General features: G+C 39.7%; 1 protein-coding gene across 1 annotated transcript in view; it reads right to left on the bottom strand.

The window, feature by feature from the left end:
- Window positions 1-18,745, bottom strand: part of lrrk1 (leucine-rich repeat kinase 1) — an 85,208-nt gene that overhangs the window by 6,451 nt on the left and 60,012 nt on the right. Inside the window, exons 26-35 of the mRNA XM_085350679.1 lie at window positions 17,768-17,934; window positions 14,513-14,716; window positions 14,276-14,415; window positions 13,214-13,351; window positions 8,861-9,055; window positions 7,789-7,940; window positions 5,888-6,005; window positions 5,341-5,457; window positions 693-890; window positions 373-587 (exon numbers count right to left, since the gene is read on the bottom strand). Coding sequence (XP_085206805.1) covers window positions 373-587; window positions 693-890; window positions 5,341-5,457; window positions 5,888-6,005; window positions 7,789-7,940; window positions 8,861-9,055; window positions 13,214-13,351; window positions 14,276-14,415; window positions 14,513-14,716; window positions 17,768-17,934 — 1,644 coding nt within the window. The remainder of the gene's footprint in view (window positions 1-372; window positions 588-692; window positions 891-5,340; window positions 5,458-5,887; window positions 6,006-7,788; window positions 7,941-8,860; window positions 9,056-13,213; window positions 13,352-14,275; window positions 14,416-14,512; window positions 14,717-17,767; window positions 17,935-18,745) is intronic.

The following is an 18,745-nucleotide window of genomic DNA, read 5'->3' as shown; positions in this document are numbered from 1 at the left end:
ATTATTATTAATCTGAAGCAAGACTCCACTGATAGCTAGAAATTCCACAGTTCTGGTTAATTGCACACCGACCAAACCTGTGAGTTTGAGGAGATTGTCCAGACTGAGCTTTGTTCCCATTCCACAGTGGGACAGACACTTGCATGACTATAGGTATATTGTATGTACAGTCAGTCACACAAAACCTGACTATACAAACATAATACAAATAAAATTATTAGCTGCTGTTTGAATATAAAAACAACAGCTAGTAAGAGTATAATTGTACAAGTTCTCTACGCTGCAAGATCCTTATCTGTCACAGACGCATGTTTGTAGACACAGGTCCACAAAAGTACACCCTACAGGCCTTGATACCAAAACCTCACTTACCAGTACTTGGCACAGAGCTCGTAGGAGGCAGCATGGTAGAGCAAGAGGGTGTTCGTGTAGTCATCCAAAGTCCAGACTGCTTCTTCTCCCCATAGACTAAAGCTGGTTTCCAAAGATATGACGGAAGATGGTGGGCTATAGGTCTCCAGCCTATAAACTGCCTGAAGACTCAGACAGTCTATAACTAGCAGGCCCGGGCCGTTGGAGAACCATAACTGATAAACATAAATGTATAGACATGGTTCAGCTGATGAGTTCATGTGTAGCCATTACATGACTCAAACATAACTTCATTGTCATGGTTAGTACTGTCTGTTCACCTGGGATCCACTGCCAACGAGAGCCATGGTCCTGATGGGATAAGGTCTCTGCCTGGGATCTGAATCCTTCAGACCAAACACTGTCTTATTCAGGGTGTGGGAGCAGATGTATGTTTCTCCTTCTAGTGGAAGGTCCTCCACTACGTTATACACCGCCAACAGACCGTCCGACATCCCTGCAAACACTTTGTCCAGGCTCTTAATAGGAGGAGAAAAAATCTTTTTACATTTAAATACTCGTTTCACTCTTCACTCTCTTTGTAAACCACCTTACCTCACTTACAAACCCCTCCACCTTACCATGGTGGAAAGGTTTGTTGTTGGGCGAAAAGCGAGGTGGTTATATAGTGTAGTGGTTCACACATGTGATTTAATGTATGAAAGGTCAGTTGTTTAAAACAGGATAAGAGACGAATCCTTAGGAGGGCTGTGTCAGAAAAGCACCAGGTTTAAAAAAATATGTAACTAACTCCAAACCCTGCAGGACTTGAGGGAGAATGCCTGACAACTCCACCTTAGACCATGGAGCCGGCTCAGCACAGCACAAGAACATAAGCCTGCTCACTTGTTGGTCTACCACCTGCATTAGGTGCTATAGGGGTTGGTGGCTTATGGATTGGGTGATGTAGAGACCAGGATGGTCCTCTCTATAGTCAGGCTCATGTCAACCCACAGTTTGGAATTTGAAACCAGTCTTATGGAGAAGGACTGGAGTCCAATCCAGAGTTACCTTCAGTGAGAGGCATTGTGGACAGGGCAGGGCAGACGTGTATCCCTCTAGTTTGGTATCTGTATGTTCTGGGTTTGCTTTTTTAATTAAGTATTGCTTTTTTTCATCTTCAGATTGGGGAAGGAATCTCAATTGTTGTTTCTACTTAAGTTCCAAACAGTGGTTCAGAGAACCAGTAACTGACTAGTGGCGCCTTTTTTTGAGCAATTACAGGGGGCTTTGCTTATGTTATGTTTGGGACTTGCTTGTTTCATATCTTTGTCCTGGTGCATAACCCAAAAGTGCTTTACCTTCAGAGCACAAGCACATGGCTTGACGTTACACTTGAGGATTTTATGGTAGAGAGCAGAATCCACGTGTCCATCAATGACAGCAAGCCGTCCAGGTCCTGAAGCAGTGGAGCTTCATCATTTATAAAATAGTAATGGGACGAAATCCTTCCACAAGGTTTCTTTTGTCCCATCAGTCCACAGACTATTCAATTATTTTTTTATATAGAACCAAATCACAACAACTGTCACCTCGAGGTACTTCATATAAGATGGTAAAGACTATACAATAATAGACACGAAACCCCAACAATTGATGACCTATGAGGCAACCCTTGGTGACAACAGCAAGGAAGAAACTCCCTTCTAACAGGGAAAAAACACCTCTGGCAGAACCATACTCCGGAAGGAGCAACCTTCTGTCATGAGTGGATAAGGGTGAGGGAAGGGAAACAGAACAAGAGACACATTCCCAAAGAGAGGCAGAGATCGATGCTGACTGATGATTAAATGCAAAGTAGTGGATAAACACAGAGAGTGAAGAAATATTGTTCTTCTTTGAATGATGGATCTGGATTATGGGGCTACGGTTTATTGGAGTTCCAAAGTCTTAGAAAAAGCTTTGTAACCCTTTCAACTACTTGACTTTGTCAGAGAGGTTCTATTCAGGTGATTTCTTGATTCAAAAGGTCTACCAATAATCAGCCCTTTTTGAAACTGAACTATGGTTTCAGATGCGTTTTCACAACTGAAAATACAATGTTTTGTTTTTGTTTGTTGTTGACTGTGCATTAGGAAGCACACCTACATCTACAGCTCACATCTACTCGAACATTGGGAATATGCCAGACTATTCCATGTGCTATTCTCACATAAGAGTTGCCAGACTAATGACCGTTTTGGTGTGATCTGACTGGATTGGACATTTGCATGTGTGAAAAGGGTGATAGAATAATTATGGTCTGGTCTTTGTTCCTGTTGCAGCGCATAGTGGTTTGTTTAAATATGCAAAACGTGCAAACATTCTGAGCCTCGCCACTCGCAAGAGGTTTCCATTGCTTCGATATACTTGGTGAAAACCTTCAGGGTGAGTGCCAGTCTAAATTACACCCATAAGCACTGAAACTGGATGGTCACAGCCCTGCACTGCCCCCTAGAGACCTGAAGAATAAGCTCTGTAACAACATTATCTCCTCCCAAACCGTAAGACTGGGAGTTTCCGTATCCAGCAGTTGGCTCATGTCCTCAAACCGCTCAGCATGGTAGGCTGAAAGCAGGGTGCCCACATAGACCTCAGTCAAATTAATGTGGTTACTCAGTCAACTCTTCTATATATTATTATAATTATTATGAATATTAAGTGCAACAGTTATTCCTGAAACCAGAAAAATGGATTACATTACGGCATCATTAGTGTTCACGAATGATCTTCACGATGAAGAAACTGAAAATGTGTCCTTGCAGTGATTTGTCTGTCTGGAACAGAGGTGGTGGTAGTGCAGCTTTACACTACCACCACAGAGGGCGCATCCCTTAGGGAGATACCAAGTGAGGTTTGAAAGAGAATTGCTGAGATGTATTTAGACTCTCTCTCCTATCAGTCTGTCTGAGTTCAGTATTTACTTCCTCTACACCATAAATGTCTCTACTAGACCCCATTCCTACTCTAATGCTTAAAGAAGTCCTATCATTAACTAGTCCTTCAATCTCAATATCTATCTTTAAAGAGCTACACAACACAAGCTTTTAAGATGCTGGTTATTTACTTTTAGGGATATTCAATCTGCTGGATTGTCTCAGATTTGCATAAACAAATTTATGATAGAAAATTTGAACATATACAGCAAGTGATGTACATGATATCAAAATGTTTTCAAGATATATATTTTGTAAAAATGTTACATTATCCCACTTTCAGTCCTTTATTTTGAATATCTCAAAGATTATTAAAGCCTGAAATTTCCCCTGGTCTTTCTCACCATCAAAATTAACCAGGATCTGTAATTTGTGTGTAAATTGGGATCATTAATTAGAAAAAATGTGTTGGCTAGTTAAAATATGAAAACTGTATAAAAGTATGCAGACTGGAGGTGGTCGTGCAGGAAATGTTCTGTATTGATCAATACCCAACTTTGCCAAAAGTCTTTTTAAAACATCTAACTGAACTTATGCAGAGAAACTGTTTATTTCTGTTACCTCTCTGAGGTCATCGCAGTACAGCACTAGCAAATGTTATTGATGACCTTTTCATGGCCTCTCCCAGTAGACTAATTTCTGTGCTTGACTGTTAGAATGTAAGTGCAGCATTCAATACCGCTGACCACAAGATTTTACTGCACAGTAAGTTCATCCATTTACTACTTCGAGGCTGGACTACTGTGATTTACTGTTGTCATGTTCCTTAAAAAGCCTTGAGTTGCTGCAGCAATAGCACTGATAGGGATTATTGTGTATCTTCCTTATTCACTGGCTTTTCACTCTTTACTGGCCACGTGTTAAATCCAGAACTGAATTTAATATCTTTCTGCTTACATACAGTGTCTTGAGTAATCAGGTCCCATCATATCTTAAAGATCTAATAGTACCACATTGCTCTGATAGACCTCTTCACTCTCAAACGGATCGCTCACTTATGGTTCCTAGAGTTTCTAAAAGTTGGATGGTAGACAGAGCCTTCATCCTACAGCCCCTCCTTCTGTGGGAGACAGACACCCTATCTACTATAAAGCATGTAGTTTGTTCAGGGTCACCTGATCCAGCCCTGTCTGTTAGTTATGTTGCAATAGCCATAGACTGTTGGGGCGTTCCTAGAAACACTGGCTCTCTGTCACATGTGTCTTTTGTCTTGTTTACCTCTGTTCTCTTCTCTTTCCCCTCATCCCCATGACATTTACCCCATAGTCTCATCAGACTGCCTCTCCCTGAGTCAGGTTCTGCCAGAGGTTTCTTCCTGTTAAAAAGGGGCTTTTCCTTCCCAGTGTCACCAAGTCCTTGTTTACAGTGGCTCATCTGATTGTTGTGGTTTTTTCTCTGCTATTTTAGGATCTTTACCCGACAATATAAAGGACCTTGAGGTTGCAGTTGTTGTCATGTGGCACTACACAAATAAAACTCATTGACTCAATGAACTATTTTTTAATGACGGAGCAACAACTGAATGGTAAATAAATTCCAGACAAACAAAAAAATGCAGCACCACATATAAAAAGCATTTTGCATATTACTCTGAAAACCAATCTTTGTATGCTGTTGCAAAAACAATAAAAATATTGTTAAAAAAACCATTTCTACCGTTATTAAGCCATCCTTCTCAAACGGATGTAACAATAGGTCAGTACGTGACGCTCTTGTATTACAAGCTCACGGTTGCTTAGGCTTCAAGTCTCATTTTGTCTTCTACTGATGCTCTGTCAAAATGCACCAATGTGTTGACACCATGTAAAGCCAAATATGTGGAACACTTGTTTCCTTTGCTGTCAAGTGCATGTGACACAAATGCTCTAGATACAAGCTGCTGACATATCAGCAACATTCATTTTAAGACGTTTCAGACTGAAGCCCGTATGTAAACCCACAGTACTGAGTGACACAATAACACAGGTTTGAGTAAAACGTGTTTGCTTAAACATATGCTGATATATGACCTGACCTGCTCTCTCGCTGAAACAGGAAACAAACAAGTGATGATGGCGGGACAGGAGAACTGCTTCTGGGGTTGACTGAGTGGACACATGTCCTTCAGACTGTAGATGAACACCTCCTGTTCCTGTCACAGAAACATGAAACTAAAGAATGAGTTTTTTTATTTTTGGATTTAGAGACAACTACGTTGTCCCCGAGCTGTGGCAACAGTGGAGGGCAGCCAATGTAGGATTTGATATTGTTCTCCTACCCTGGGAAACTAATACTTTCCCTCCAACACTGGTTTGACACTCAATAAAAGACTGTAGCAGTCTCAGTGTCCTCATGTCCCTAAAAGGGTTTTCATGAAATCCTCTTTTCACATTAAAAAAAATGACAAAAGCAGGTAAATTCTGAAGCTACCCAGATGTAAAAGTAAGCTTCCCAGTGAAAAATAACATTGCATGATTGTTTGACTGCTGTTCATAGATGAAAAAGTTATCAGTAAATAAATGAGTCACCAAATGTCTGCATTTAAAAAGCAGCTGTATCACGTTGAATTTCAGGATGTGTACCTCAGTTGCCATCCACAGAGTGTTCCCCATCTTCATGTGACAGCTAATCCTGCTACCTGGACAGGCCATCCTCTTCACCTCCACCTGACCCTTGTTAACATTCACCACACTATAGTTCCTGCACAATACACAGTTCTTTGCTGAAAACATTTAGAACCACTGAGTTGGAAGTTAAAACAAAATAAGCAATATTGTGTATAGTAATGTTTTTATACAGTGATGAGTAGAGGCACTTTTTGGAAGACGATGTCACAGGGTTAGTTAATTAAAGCTAAATATATAATATTTATCACGTTTAGTACATGTGTGATGGATAACTTGAGAAACTGGCATGAAGCATTACAAAAATGTTTTTTACTATTGTTTATTAATGTTTTATAAATAGAATTTTAGTTTATTACAGTTTAAATACTCTATATTATATTGTATATATTTTTAATTTCTCACCAATAAGCAATTTCACAATTTTAGCATTAATATATCTTAAACAAAAAGTTGCCTATATAAGGTGCAACCAGTGCTGCTGGTGTGTTTGCACTGTTCCCTGGGATGTTTCTTCTGACCACTTGCACATACACTTTGCTGCCAGAAGTATTTGCTCGTCTGCATTCACATGCACATGAACCATTCCTAATGTATGAGGTTTAATATGATGTCCCCCAACCATGTGCGGCGATAACAGCGTCAGCTCTTCTGGCAAGGCTTTCCAAAAGGTTTAGGAGTGTGTTTATGGGAATGTTTGACCATTCATCCATTTGTGACACTGATGCTGGATAAGAAGGCTTGGCTTGCAGACTCTGCTGATTCATTCCAAAGGTGTTCTGTCGGGTTGCGATCAGGACTCTGTGCAGGCCAGTCAAGTTGTTCCACACCAAATTCGATCATCCATGTCTATATGAACCTTACTTTGATGTACTACTTTGCGATCACGTTGGAACAGGAAGGGGCCATCCTCAAACTGTTCCATGAAGATGAAATTGTCTTGGTATGCTGAAGCATTAGGGGATCTGCAGTTTATTGGCAGCTTGCAACCAGGTACACTCTTTCCTCAGGAGCTGGTTAACCAGTTAGTGTGAGTGGCCAAACAAAAGTAAGAAAAGAATATGCGAGTTAAATGGCACTGGAAGAGTTGGGGAGGTAACATGGTCTTGACACAGAAAAGGAGTTAAAAGAGGGAAAAGTGTGAAGGAGTCAGCAGCAATTAACAGTATTTGTTTAAAAGCAAGGAAGCAGCTTTTAAACACACATCAACCTGCAGTCCTGCTGCCACAAACAGCTAGAGCCATTGTCGCCATTATGTCATGCATCTGGGAGCTTTTTCAGTCAGCTGTGTTAAACATGTTGTGTTAAATGTAGTTAGCGCCGTACATTTTTGGACAATAAAAGGGTTCTTTGTACACAACAACAGTAAATTTTAAATCAAACCAGAAATGTGTAATTGGCGCGCAGATTTTCAGCTTTATTTTTAAGTAAAACATTTAACTTCATTTGTAGAGGCTCTAAAGTAACTGGACAATAGGCTAATAATCCATTTCATGGTTTGATGAGGCTTTTTCAGCTGTTATTTCATGACAGACTGCAGAATTGAACTTCCAGTTGGTAGTTCACTGGAACTTGCAAAATGATGTCCAAAGAAATGCTGATGTAAGTGAAAAAGACTGTCATTGAGGAGAAAACCAAATAAACCCCATCACAGAGACAGAAAAAACTTTTGCAGGGGTCAAATCAAGTAAATAATCAAGTCAATCCTAAATAAACAGGAATGCAAAACCAGCTCAACAACACTAAAAGACCTGAACTACAGAAGACAACTAAAACATGGAGGTAGGTGTATTGTGGGGCTCATTATTGTGTATAAGAGGCAAATAAATCACAGTACAAAGAGAAATGGTCACACCAACCTGTCCTCCTTATCGTCATTCCAGAACACCGCACTATATCCTTGGAGCTGGGACAGGAAGAGCTGAGAGTTGACGTCACAGGGCAATACATACCTGAGGCAGGCGAAGCTAGGCTCCTTCATCTGCCTCACACAATGCATTGCCACTGGCCTCTGCAGCACAAATGCAGAGACAGGCAGTTCAGCTCAAAGTCATTCACAGAACAATGACTTTCATTAAAATTTGCAAAAAACGTTATGTTTTATGTTTTTTTATCCTTAAAATATGGCTGTGACTACACATACATCGGCAGTTGTGATTGAAAAAATAAATGTTGAAGTTATATATGCATTTGTGGTGCTCATTATTCATCCATCCATCTCCACTTATCCTTTTCCGGGTCATGGGGAGCAGCTGGAGCCTATCCCAGCTGTCTTAGGCCAAGAGGCAGGGCACACCCTGGACAGTCTGTCGCAGGGCTAACTCATACACAGAGAAAACTATTCACACTCACATAATGGAGTCGCTCTATAATGCATATTTTGACATTATAGTCAAAACATTTATTGGGACTGATTGTTTTATCATTTGCATTCTATGCTATCCATATATCCATGGAAATATTTAATTTTCAGTTAGGAAATATTTTAGCATTATTGTTACACTTGCCACTATGACCATGATCTAGAAATCTTAGACCATGCTTGTTCAGTCCTTTACGGTTTTTTAACTTTCCTGCACTTTTGAAAATATGGGAAAGTGAAAATGGACCAGGTGAGTTGGAGCAGTTGTTCTTATCTTAAGATTAAACCGCAGTAGGTTAACATTGAGAACTGGGCAGTATAGGAAAAACATCTTGTTTTCTACATGTTCCCGAGAGACACGACGTGATTTTATTTCAGAATTTAGCAGTAAAAGGAGAACCAATTGTTGGAATCTAACCCCTCTTTAGACTAATTCTTAGAATTTCTTCCAAATGTGAAGTTATAAGTCTCTAGCTCAACCTACTTTGACACAAGTAATAAAGTGTAGTACACTTTCCTTACATCACACAACAAAAATTTGCTCATTGTGTCAGCCAAAAACAGCTCACCTTCTCAGGTTTAGTGTCCCAGCATTCAGTCATCAGGTTGTGCAGGCAGCAGAACTGAACCTCTTGTGGACTACCCAGCACTGGCCGAATACCTTTCGAGAGCTTCTTTGCTATCTCAAGCTGGTGGTGTCCCAGCGCTGGCCTCCGCCCAGACAGGAGCTCATACATCACCATGCCATAGGAGAACATGTCCACCTTTAAGAGTTGTTCCCAAAAAAGGAGCATTAAGGTCAGTTGATAAGGGTCAAGTGTCAGAGTTGCATCTGAGGAGGTTATTAAGACCTCCTGATGAATTTGTAAATAAAACTTTAATAAAGAAAACTTTAAATTTCATTTGGAGTGAAAAGAAGTTATGAAAGTAAAACCAACCATTTAGATGAAAGCTACTCAGTCAGTCTCTGAATGTTCATTTCTTGGATAAGAACTCATGACCACAGCCCATTTATGAATTTGCATATGCTCTATTTGGGTTAAAATCATGTAAGAATTTTATTCTTAGAGCAATTCAGCAAGCAGACCAGCAGGCGTTGGTCTGATGAAGACCTGGAGTCGTGGCCTGTTGTTCTGCTTGCTGAATTGTTCCAAGTATTTATTCTTGGAAGAAGAAATTGACATAATTTAATTTATTGTTTTTTTTAATTTTATTTCTATTTCTTCTAATTCTCTACTTTTATTTTTTTTTCATCTTAAAGTGCTTTTAAATAAAGGCGGTATGACAGAATTAATTCTAGGATAAATCCTAGAATTTCTCTCTTCTTCCTCAGAAGACTTAGAGACTTCCATCTGCCACTGAAGGTGCTCAAGAACTTCTACTCCTGCACCATCGAGAGCGTCCTGACGTCAAACATCTGCACCTGGTTTGGGAACAGCACCAAGCAGGACAGACGAGATCTGCAAAGGGTGGTGCGCTCGGCAGAACGCATCATTCAATCAGAGCTCCCTGACCTGCTGTCCATCTACACCAAGCGGTGCAAGTCCAAAGCTAGGAAGATTATGATGGATCTCTCCCATCCCAACAATGGACGTTTCCGCTCCCTTAAGGCCAAAACAGAGAGAATGAGGAGGAGCTTCTTCCCCCAGGCTATTCGGGCCCTGAACCAGGTGTAGGACTGGACTCTCCCACACATCACATCACCACACGCACTCTGGTTTTTCTTCATGCACACTTCCTATAATTTATGATCTCTTTCTGCTATTTGCACATTTTTTTACTGTAAATTTAAATCTGTAAATTTTGTAGTAACCTGTAGAACATTTTCCCTAATATTTACAAATTGTAAATATTGTAAAACTTTTTTTCTGTCATTTAATGGTCGGGCATTGCACAGCTACAAGCATTTCACCCCCATGTCATACTGTGTATGGTTGTGTGTGTGTGACAAATAAAATTTGAATTTAAAAGTGAAATTAATTGGATAAGCATTAATAAGTTTTTAAAATTTTAGATTTTTGTTTTAACAATATAAAATAGCTCAATAAGGCAACACTTCGACCTTCAAATTAATCTACTGACCTTGAACGAGAGGTCAAAGGTTAAATATATCACAATATTTTAATTCTAAATAAAGTACTTTTTATATGTTGATAATAAACACCACACTTTTAAGAATTATAGTTTCTAAGTTAAAGACCTTGATAAGCCAAATTTGGATGGATTGTTGACGTGAGCCATCATGTTTACAGACACAGTGACACTGAAACGCTACTAAAAGCATAGCCTCTGTGCCAGAGGTAAATAAACATAATCAAATACTGAATTTAATGCCGCAGAGCACAGAAAAGATATTTGACTGAATTAGTACTCTTTGGAAGAGTGCGGAGCAAAGACGGAGGGTTACACATATTTTCGCCTGGTTTCTGAAGAGTTCAGGGATCAGTAAATGAGGCCTGGTAAAGCTTTTCATTTTATTTTTTGATTTTATTAGAAAGTTATTCAGACTTTCTTGTTCTCCCTAATTTCACCATTTGACGTATTATTTTTTATATCTTTGTAAAAACTGAGTATCTGTCTTTTTCCCTTAACAAGCTGCAGTCTGATTGGTGGTTATGGTCCCAGCACAGCGCTTGATGTTTGTTTCCAACCTCTTTGTTATTAGACTACATTTTCCCAGGTCCTCTTACTGTGCCATAGCTGGGATCCACATTTATGGATATTTTCTCAATGGCAGTTCTCATCTCATAAACATGATCCTTAGGAGTCTGGCCATCATCCATTTGCACTACATTGCAGTACCAGCATGTGTGTCTAAATACTCCTGTTGGTTCCAGGATGTGATGTTCAATATTAGCACATGCTGAGCTTCTGTTCCTGACCTTTAACCAGGATTCACTGCTGGAGGGCACTTACAACCTGAATTGACATTAAAATTAAAACTTTAACAATTCTGTTTTACAGTGTTAGTCAGTCAGTGACTGGCTGCTCCCGTATGGGATCAGAACAATGCCACCTTATCCCACAGTCCAGCCAATGATGCGATTCACATTCGTATATACGCAGCTAACAATTGATGGAAAAAGTGTGGACTATACCACAATTTAAAAACTATAAGATATAACAGTTTTTAAATTTGGTTTTACGCAGCCGATCAACACGAGTTATGATAAAAAATATCTGCAGTGTTTGTTTTTTTCCTGAATACTGTCGTTGTTTATATTTACTGCGGGAAGAAACGGTAAAAACACTCGAAAGCACTCTCCTCCCAGTGTTACCAGCTCCTCAGTAAGGAAAATCGCTATTGGCTGTCCTAAAAGTCGCTAAATGACGTCATCGCCTAATTGGTCATGCTAATGTAATTGTAACCTACGTTGTTGGCGAGAGAAATAACATCGTGGAAGAGACAAAGTCAGTAAAAAACGTCCTAAATGCAGTTAGAATTTATTTAGAACTTTATGTTAATTTTTTTGAAGCAGTAATTATATAATTATTTGCCCAATATTGGTCATTATATACTTTATTTTGCTAACAGAGAGTTAAAATAAATAAATAAAGTTTTGTTTTCAAAATTGGAGTTCAAGTTATTTTTCCTTCCAATAGTGTTAACATACCACACAGGGCACGAACAAGACTTTTTAACATTTTCATTGTAAGTGAGCTAAAGCAGTTCATTAAAAGTCGTCTAACATAAATGTAAATGCTGTAATTTGATTACTTTAATAAACATGTAGCTTGGATGCTGGCGTGACCACAGTGCACACGTCTGCTGTCGCTCACAGTGGTCCAAGGGACGCTCAGTTTGTGTGTTCGCTCAGACACGTGAAACATTAGACATTATTTTGATCTGACCAGAGTATATCTCCCAGTCACTGACTTGTCTAAATGTTGTTACTGATCTGGTTACAGTTTTATGTCAATAACACCTTTAGAATTATATTTACTTGGAAAAGTAGTGATGCATTCAATACACATTTTACCTCCTGTCTGTTAATAACTTCTAACATTTTTCCTCTTCTTCGGTAGCTAGTTAGTCTCACCACGTTTGTCGTAGATAGACCGTTCCTACCTCATAACAACCAGCTCAAATGTTTTCAATTCAGCAGTAATTAAGCATTTCTTACCATTCCTGAAATATTTGGCATTTTCGGGTGATGAAGTGCCATTTCATATGAATAGAGAGCATGCTCTTATCTCACCCCTGTATGTTGGAGGTCACAAGTTTAAGCAATTCTATTAGGTACAGTGTAGCTGGTATCACAGGTACAGTACACTTGTGGCCTATTAATATAGTTGCTCATGTGTTTTTGAGCCATCTCACTTTAACAGGTTACCTCCAACGTTTTAAATGCACCATGGCCAAGTTACAGAGTCCACCAATAGCAACAAACCTTCCACAATTTATTTAGAAATTGCACTGTTTAGTTAATTTATGCTTATAAAAATAATTCAAAAGTTTTATTAAGTTATACAGACTGTATAACTAATCTGGAGTTTAGTTTGGTCGTCTCCAGTTTGACTTTTTAAAAATCAAGGTCTTTTTGATTTGAAATTTGAAAATGCTAGGTTATTTTCGGAAAAGTTGAAATCTCGCCTCTCACATTGTTGTCAGACGATTACCACTTGGATTTGAAGCATTTCAACTAATGTTTTCCTTGTTAACTCTCCACTTGGTTTTTTTCTACTTGCAAAGCCTGCTCAAACATGATTGGTCAGTGCTATGTATAGGTGCTGTGTACAGGTCATACACGTATATGTGGAAATTCAGGATATCAACATATCCGTTTATATAGAGATGATATGTTTATTCTCATCATTTTAAAAAAATGGTTTAAAAAAACAAAACATAAAACAAAACCACACAAAAGTCCAAAAAATGTTACAAACTTTTCTAATGTGGGTTAAAAAAAAAAAGCAGATACCTTCTCATCATACACGATGCCTGGTCGGATCTCAGGAGCCTGGTAGCCCGGTGTGCCTTCAACTCCCAAAGCCCCCTCATGGAAGGATTGTCGAGAGATCCCATAGTCAGACAGTTTAACATTGACCGTGTCCTGCACCTGGAAGAAGTTATCAGTGAATTAAAAAGCCAAATGAAATGACAGAAACAGGCTTTCTCTTTTTGTTTTGGTTTTTTAACATGAAATTACTGTTTTGCTTTCTATTTACAGTATTTTTAATAAAGGGAGAGCAAATAAATTAGCTCAGAACTTTCACTTTCAAAAACAGGTGTATCAAAAAGAATTGTCTGATTTCAAAATGCTACATATTTCTAAAGTAATGGACATAGAAGCTTGCAGTTAAAATTTTTAAATACATGGCTGAATATAAAGCTTTACAATACACACAATGTTGACGGGCTCATGACATACGCTGTCCTACACCAGCTGTTGTTATAAAACTGACCCACAACCACGTGAAGCTCACTAATCCCTCTTTCTAACAGTCCGTGTTACGATCGTTACCTGTGAATACTTGCAGAATTACAGCTTGTTGAAACTGGCTGATTGGCTAATTCAATCTCGTGGATCTGCGGCTTCCCACCCTCATTATTAAGTAAATTTCATGACGCATACACAGACGCACCACAAGAAGTTGTTGATTTGTGTGTCGGCGCATTTTCATGTTTTAGTGTTGCAGGTGTGGAATGTTTTAGGCTTTGTTCTTACAGGTGCAGCAGTTGGTGATATGTCGTACTTTTCCATTTTTACGATACCCTTTTATTGTGTTTTCGCCATCCTTCCTTTTTTCTTTTTCTCCTGCCTGTCAGCTTAGACATTGTTACACAACACATATAATGTAATAGCTGAAATAACACTAAAAGAAATGAGAAACACAGAAACAAGAGGAGCCTTTATAGAATTTATAGAGCTCATCTTAATTCTGATTTTTAAAAAATGATAAAAAGAAAAAAATTACTTGGATGAATCTTTTTGATACACCATGTAAATTAGAATGCTTAAAAAACACAACATTTTGCAGACCTCCAGAGACCACACCAGAATGTTATCAGATTTGAGGTCACAGAAGATGATGCTCTTTCTGTGAAGGTATCCCAGTCCTGCTGCAATCTGATAGGCTACTTTGAAGGTTAGCATGTGTCCAAGCGGCATGTACTTGAAGCCTAGAAAGACAAGATATATTTTCAGATCTCAGTAATATCGAGCAAGTTTTAAAATCAACTTCAAATGGCAAATCAGAAGGTGCAGATCACTGCGTACTTTTGCCTTTGTGCTTTTCTTCCAACACTGTGTTGAGGCTACCCAAGGGGGCTAACTGTAGGGCGAAGCAGAGTGGATGAATGCTGATGCCCACTAGCGAGACAATGCAGGGATGCTGGAGAGAGTGCAATGTACTGGATTCCTGGCGAAACTCAGCAAAACTCCGATAGGCATTTGCAGACTGGAGGTGTTTCACCATGGTGTCTAAGACAATGAAGACAGAAAGACAAGGGACCATCAAAGTTAATTGATTTACATTTACTGGCAATTTACATTTTGTCAAATGACTAAATAGTACGGTAAAATAGAGAAAGCCAATATCCAGCTGAAAGCATTGAGGGTGAGAGCAGCTGATCGTGGCTAGCAAGGAAACCTGGTCCCTCCGTGGCCGATTACCCAGACACGTGATGTCCTACTACGAGATGTGAATCCCTACCATCACTGAAACCAACCAGCTGATCTACACCATGGTAGATCATGGTAGTGATCACTGAAATGCTTGGCTCCACCAAGAGCAGTACCCTCCATGGAGAAAGAGATTAGGCACAGAGGGAAACCAACTATTGGAGCTGCAGAAATGCCTGATGAGGAAACTGATGCCTAAGATATACAGCAAGCTGCCTAATCCTGAGGCATTGGAAACTGCCAAGCAAATACTTACAGCCATTTGAAGAAACAGAAGCCAGGAGAACAAATCAGAGTTTTCTTCACTAGTTCCTGCTCGTAGTGGCAGGGGAACAAGGTGTGAACAACCCCACCAAGGCTGGAGGGAAAAAAGCAATGCTGGAAAAGCATATGGGAGACCTGAACAGGATTCAGTACCCATCAGAGTAGCAGACATCCAGGAAAGAGTCTCAAGCATGAATGGCAGGACAGCACCACAGCCTGACATGAGTCACACCTACTGGCTAAAGAAGTTAACTGTACTCCATGAGCGTCTGGCAGTACAAATGAACCAGCTGCTAATGGATGAGACACATCTAGAACACCCAACTGAAGGCTGGACAGTTTCTTCTTCCCCAAGGATCCCCAAAAGGGACTGGTACCATCTAATTACTGGAAAATAACCTGCCTCAGCACAACATGAAAACTCCTGTTAGACATCATAAGGGTTAAGATGAACAAGCATGGTTTAAAACATGAACAGGGCCCAGAAGAAAATTGGCATAAAGACCAGAGGGGGAAATGCCAGCTACTGGTAGATAGAGCAGTCATTTTCAATGGGACAGCCATGAGTGAATGAAAGAAAGCCTATAACTCAGTGCCTCACACATGGATCCTGGAATGCTAAGAACTGTACAAGATCAACAGAATCGTGAGAGCCTTCATCAAGAACTCAGTGGGGACGTGGCAAACAACACTGTACACTAGAGCAAGATTTTCCAAAAACATGGCATATCCCCAGTGTTATTCTACATAGGCCTGAAGCCCCTCAGCGACAAAGCGAGACTGAAAGACAGAACAGAGGCACTAATCATGGCAACACAGGAAAGAGCTCTAAGCACAAGAGCAACACTGGGATCTACCACAGTGACAGATACAGTTATACCAAGTGGTAGCAACATCAGAAAGATGGAGTACGAGAAGCTTAAGATATACCATCCACGTATACATACACATTTATACATGTACACTAAACTACGCCAGCTTCAAGGGCCTGTTGTATATAGCCAGTTACTAGAGATAGGTTGATCATATTTAAATGGTAAATGAAACAGCTGCTCTGTACAGAAGGCAGACAGGTGGCAAACATGATCAATCTCTATGAGTTTTTTTGAATTAGCATAACTCAAAGTGACTCAACTATAAGGATGGGTACCGGTACGGTTCTGACATAAACGGTAGTAACCAGACCGAAAAGCAGCGCACATTTCGGTGCTTTTTTTTCCTGACCTGTGATACACTTTAGATTCTAGCCAATCATTTTACGTTTCCGAGGATAGTAGGCGGGGCCAGGTACGTACGTTCTTTTAGAGCAGAGCTACAGATTAAAAATGTCCAAGGCGAAGCGGTCAAAAGTCTGGCTGTACTTCACAGCAAAAGATGCAAACTCAGCAGCAACAAGTGCTTTAAGCTGATACTGTGATGCTGTCAAAGGAGGTAACACCTCAAATCCGATGAAACACCTGGCGACGCATAGCGTTTTTTTTAAAAGCCGAGAAATGCGCCGTATTTGATAGCTTGCTGCGAGACCTCACACCGAGCACATCTACTGTGCGTGAGTTGCCTGTTATCGGACCCGGAGTTAGCAATATCCCCCAAAAACCCCGAAGAGGAGAGTCCTGGCCCCTAGCCCTGCCAGTGTAGCAGGAATGATGATGATGGCAGCAGCAGCTTCTCTGCGTGAGTAGCTTAATGTTGTTCGTGTGTGATTTACGTTGAGTAGGCTAACCACGTTATTGAATTAATGCATGTAAGGTGAACTAGCAAACACCATCATAGCTACATGCGGCTGTCTTCTTGTTTGATGGCAGATGCTCCCTTCACCCTGGACAAAAAGGCTAAAATGACCAAAGAAAAAGTGGAAAACAGTTAAACATGAGAGGTTTAGGACAAAGTTTGTGTCTTTTTCCATTGTTTAAGCACTGCTTCCAGCCAAGAGTGATGCCATATATGCCCCATAGCTGCAGAAAAGGCTAACATTGTTATCTTTTTACAAAAAACCAGCTGAACATGAGAGGTTTTTGGACCAATTTTGTGTTCTCCATTCTTTAAGCACCGGTTCGAGCACCGGCACTGTTTCAAAAGTACCGGTTTGGTACCGGTATCGGATAAAACCTAAACGATACCCATCCCTACTCAACTAACTGGGTGTCAGCTGTTTGTATTTTGATTACATTCCCATAAAGCAAGTATGCTGCTGAGTGCAAATTTAATAGTTAAATGTGAACTTCTGTCTCTGAAATGATCACAGATAATTACTGTATTATCAGAAGAAAATTGCATGTAATTGCCAACTTACCAGCCCATTCAGCTGCAGACTGACATCAGCCTGATAGAAAACTGTCTCATGCCAACACTAATACCAGGTTTTAGTGATAGTGTTGGAATGCATGAAAATCCCATTTTGAAGCAAAACAATGTGTTAAAAATGGCAAAAACATTTTATCGTGAGTGAAGTATTGTGACAGGATCATGTCATGGGGTGTCCAGCAATATTTTCCATCATCTGCTTTCCAAATATTCAGTGTAAGATTTCAGATGTTTTTATTTTGTTAAAATCTATATACTCAAAACTCTGAAATGCTTCTCTACCTGTCTCGCTGATTGCCTGGTGTTGACACTTCTTGAAGTGGAAGCGTTTGATAGCTACTGGCTGGTTACTATATCGGGCTCGATAGATAATGGTCCCACTGCCACCCTGGCCAAGGATGTCATTTTCCTCCTCAGAATACTCCAGCTGGGACTTCTCCAAAAAGAGCCTAACACACACACACACACACACACACACACACACGCACACACGCACACACACACACACACACACACGCACAATTGTTAATCATCAAGTCCCAAACCTGACATTTGCTTGTACACTGTCTCACCTGGATAATCAGTCTCATGTCACATTGAGCCTACCTTAGTCCTTACACAGAATTGGGAAACAAAGTAAATGAAACCAAAACAATAATGGATTTTTGAGGACAGTGCTCACTTTGGGGGTAAAAAACATAACAGCTATATATCCATTTAGTATATGTGCAGTTACATCATGTTAGAGTTATAATGGAAAGACATCATGAAAAGTACTACAGAGAAGAATTATTGTTATTAACAACAGTATTATTACAAATGCACATTTCAATACACATGTGACACTTCATTGCTTTAAATATTTTAAGCAATCAGACGATAGTGTACTGACAGTTCACAAGTATGAATACGTATAATTGATGTGCTCTGCATTAGAGGTCCTTTACCAGATTGCTATCTTTGTGTTCTGATGGCTTTCGATTCATTTCTTTGTGTGATCATCATTTACCCTGTACTTTAACACTGTTTTTGATCTATTTGTGTTTTCTTTCTTTTCACTCTACCAACTATTTTCTTTGGATATGTAAATGTAGACCTTAAAATAATCTGCAAAGCTCTCTCAAAGAGATTAGAGAAAATAACCCCCCTCTTAATTCATCCTGACCAGACTGGTTTCATAAAAGGTAGGCACTCATCAACAAATACACGTAGATTACTTCATTTGATAGACTACTCATGCAGTAAAAACCTAGAAACTAC

The sequence above is a fragment of the Diplotaxodon limnothrissa genome, linkage group LG1 (assembly GCF_057381915.1).
Source record: "Diplotaxodon limnothrissa isolate DT_005_m linkage group LG1, D_limnothrissa_male_GT1.1, whole genome shotgun sequence".
NCBI classification, from domain to species: domain Eukaryota; kingdom Metazoa; phylum Chordata; class Actinopteri; order Cichliformes; family Cichlidae; genus Diplotaxodon; species Diplotaxodon limnothrissa.
Note: the sequence above shows the minus strand (reverse complement) of the source record. Positions and strands in the feature narration are given on the sequence as shown.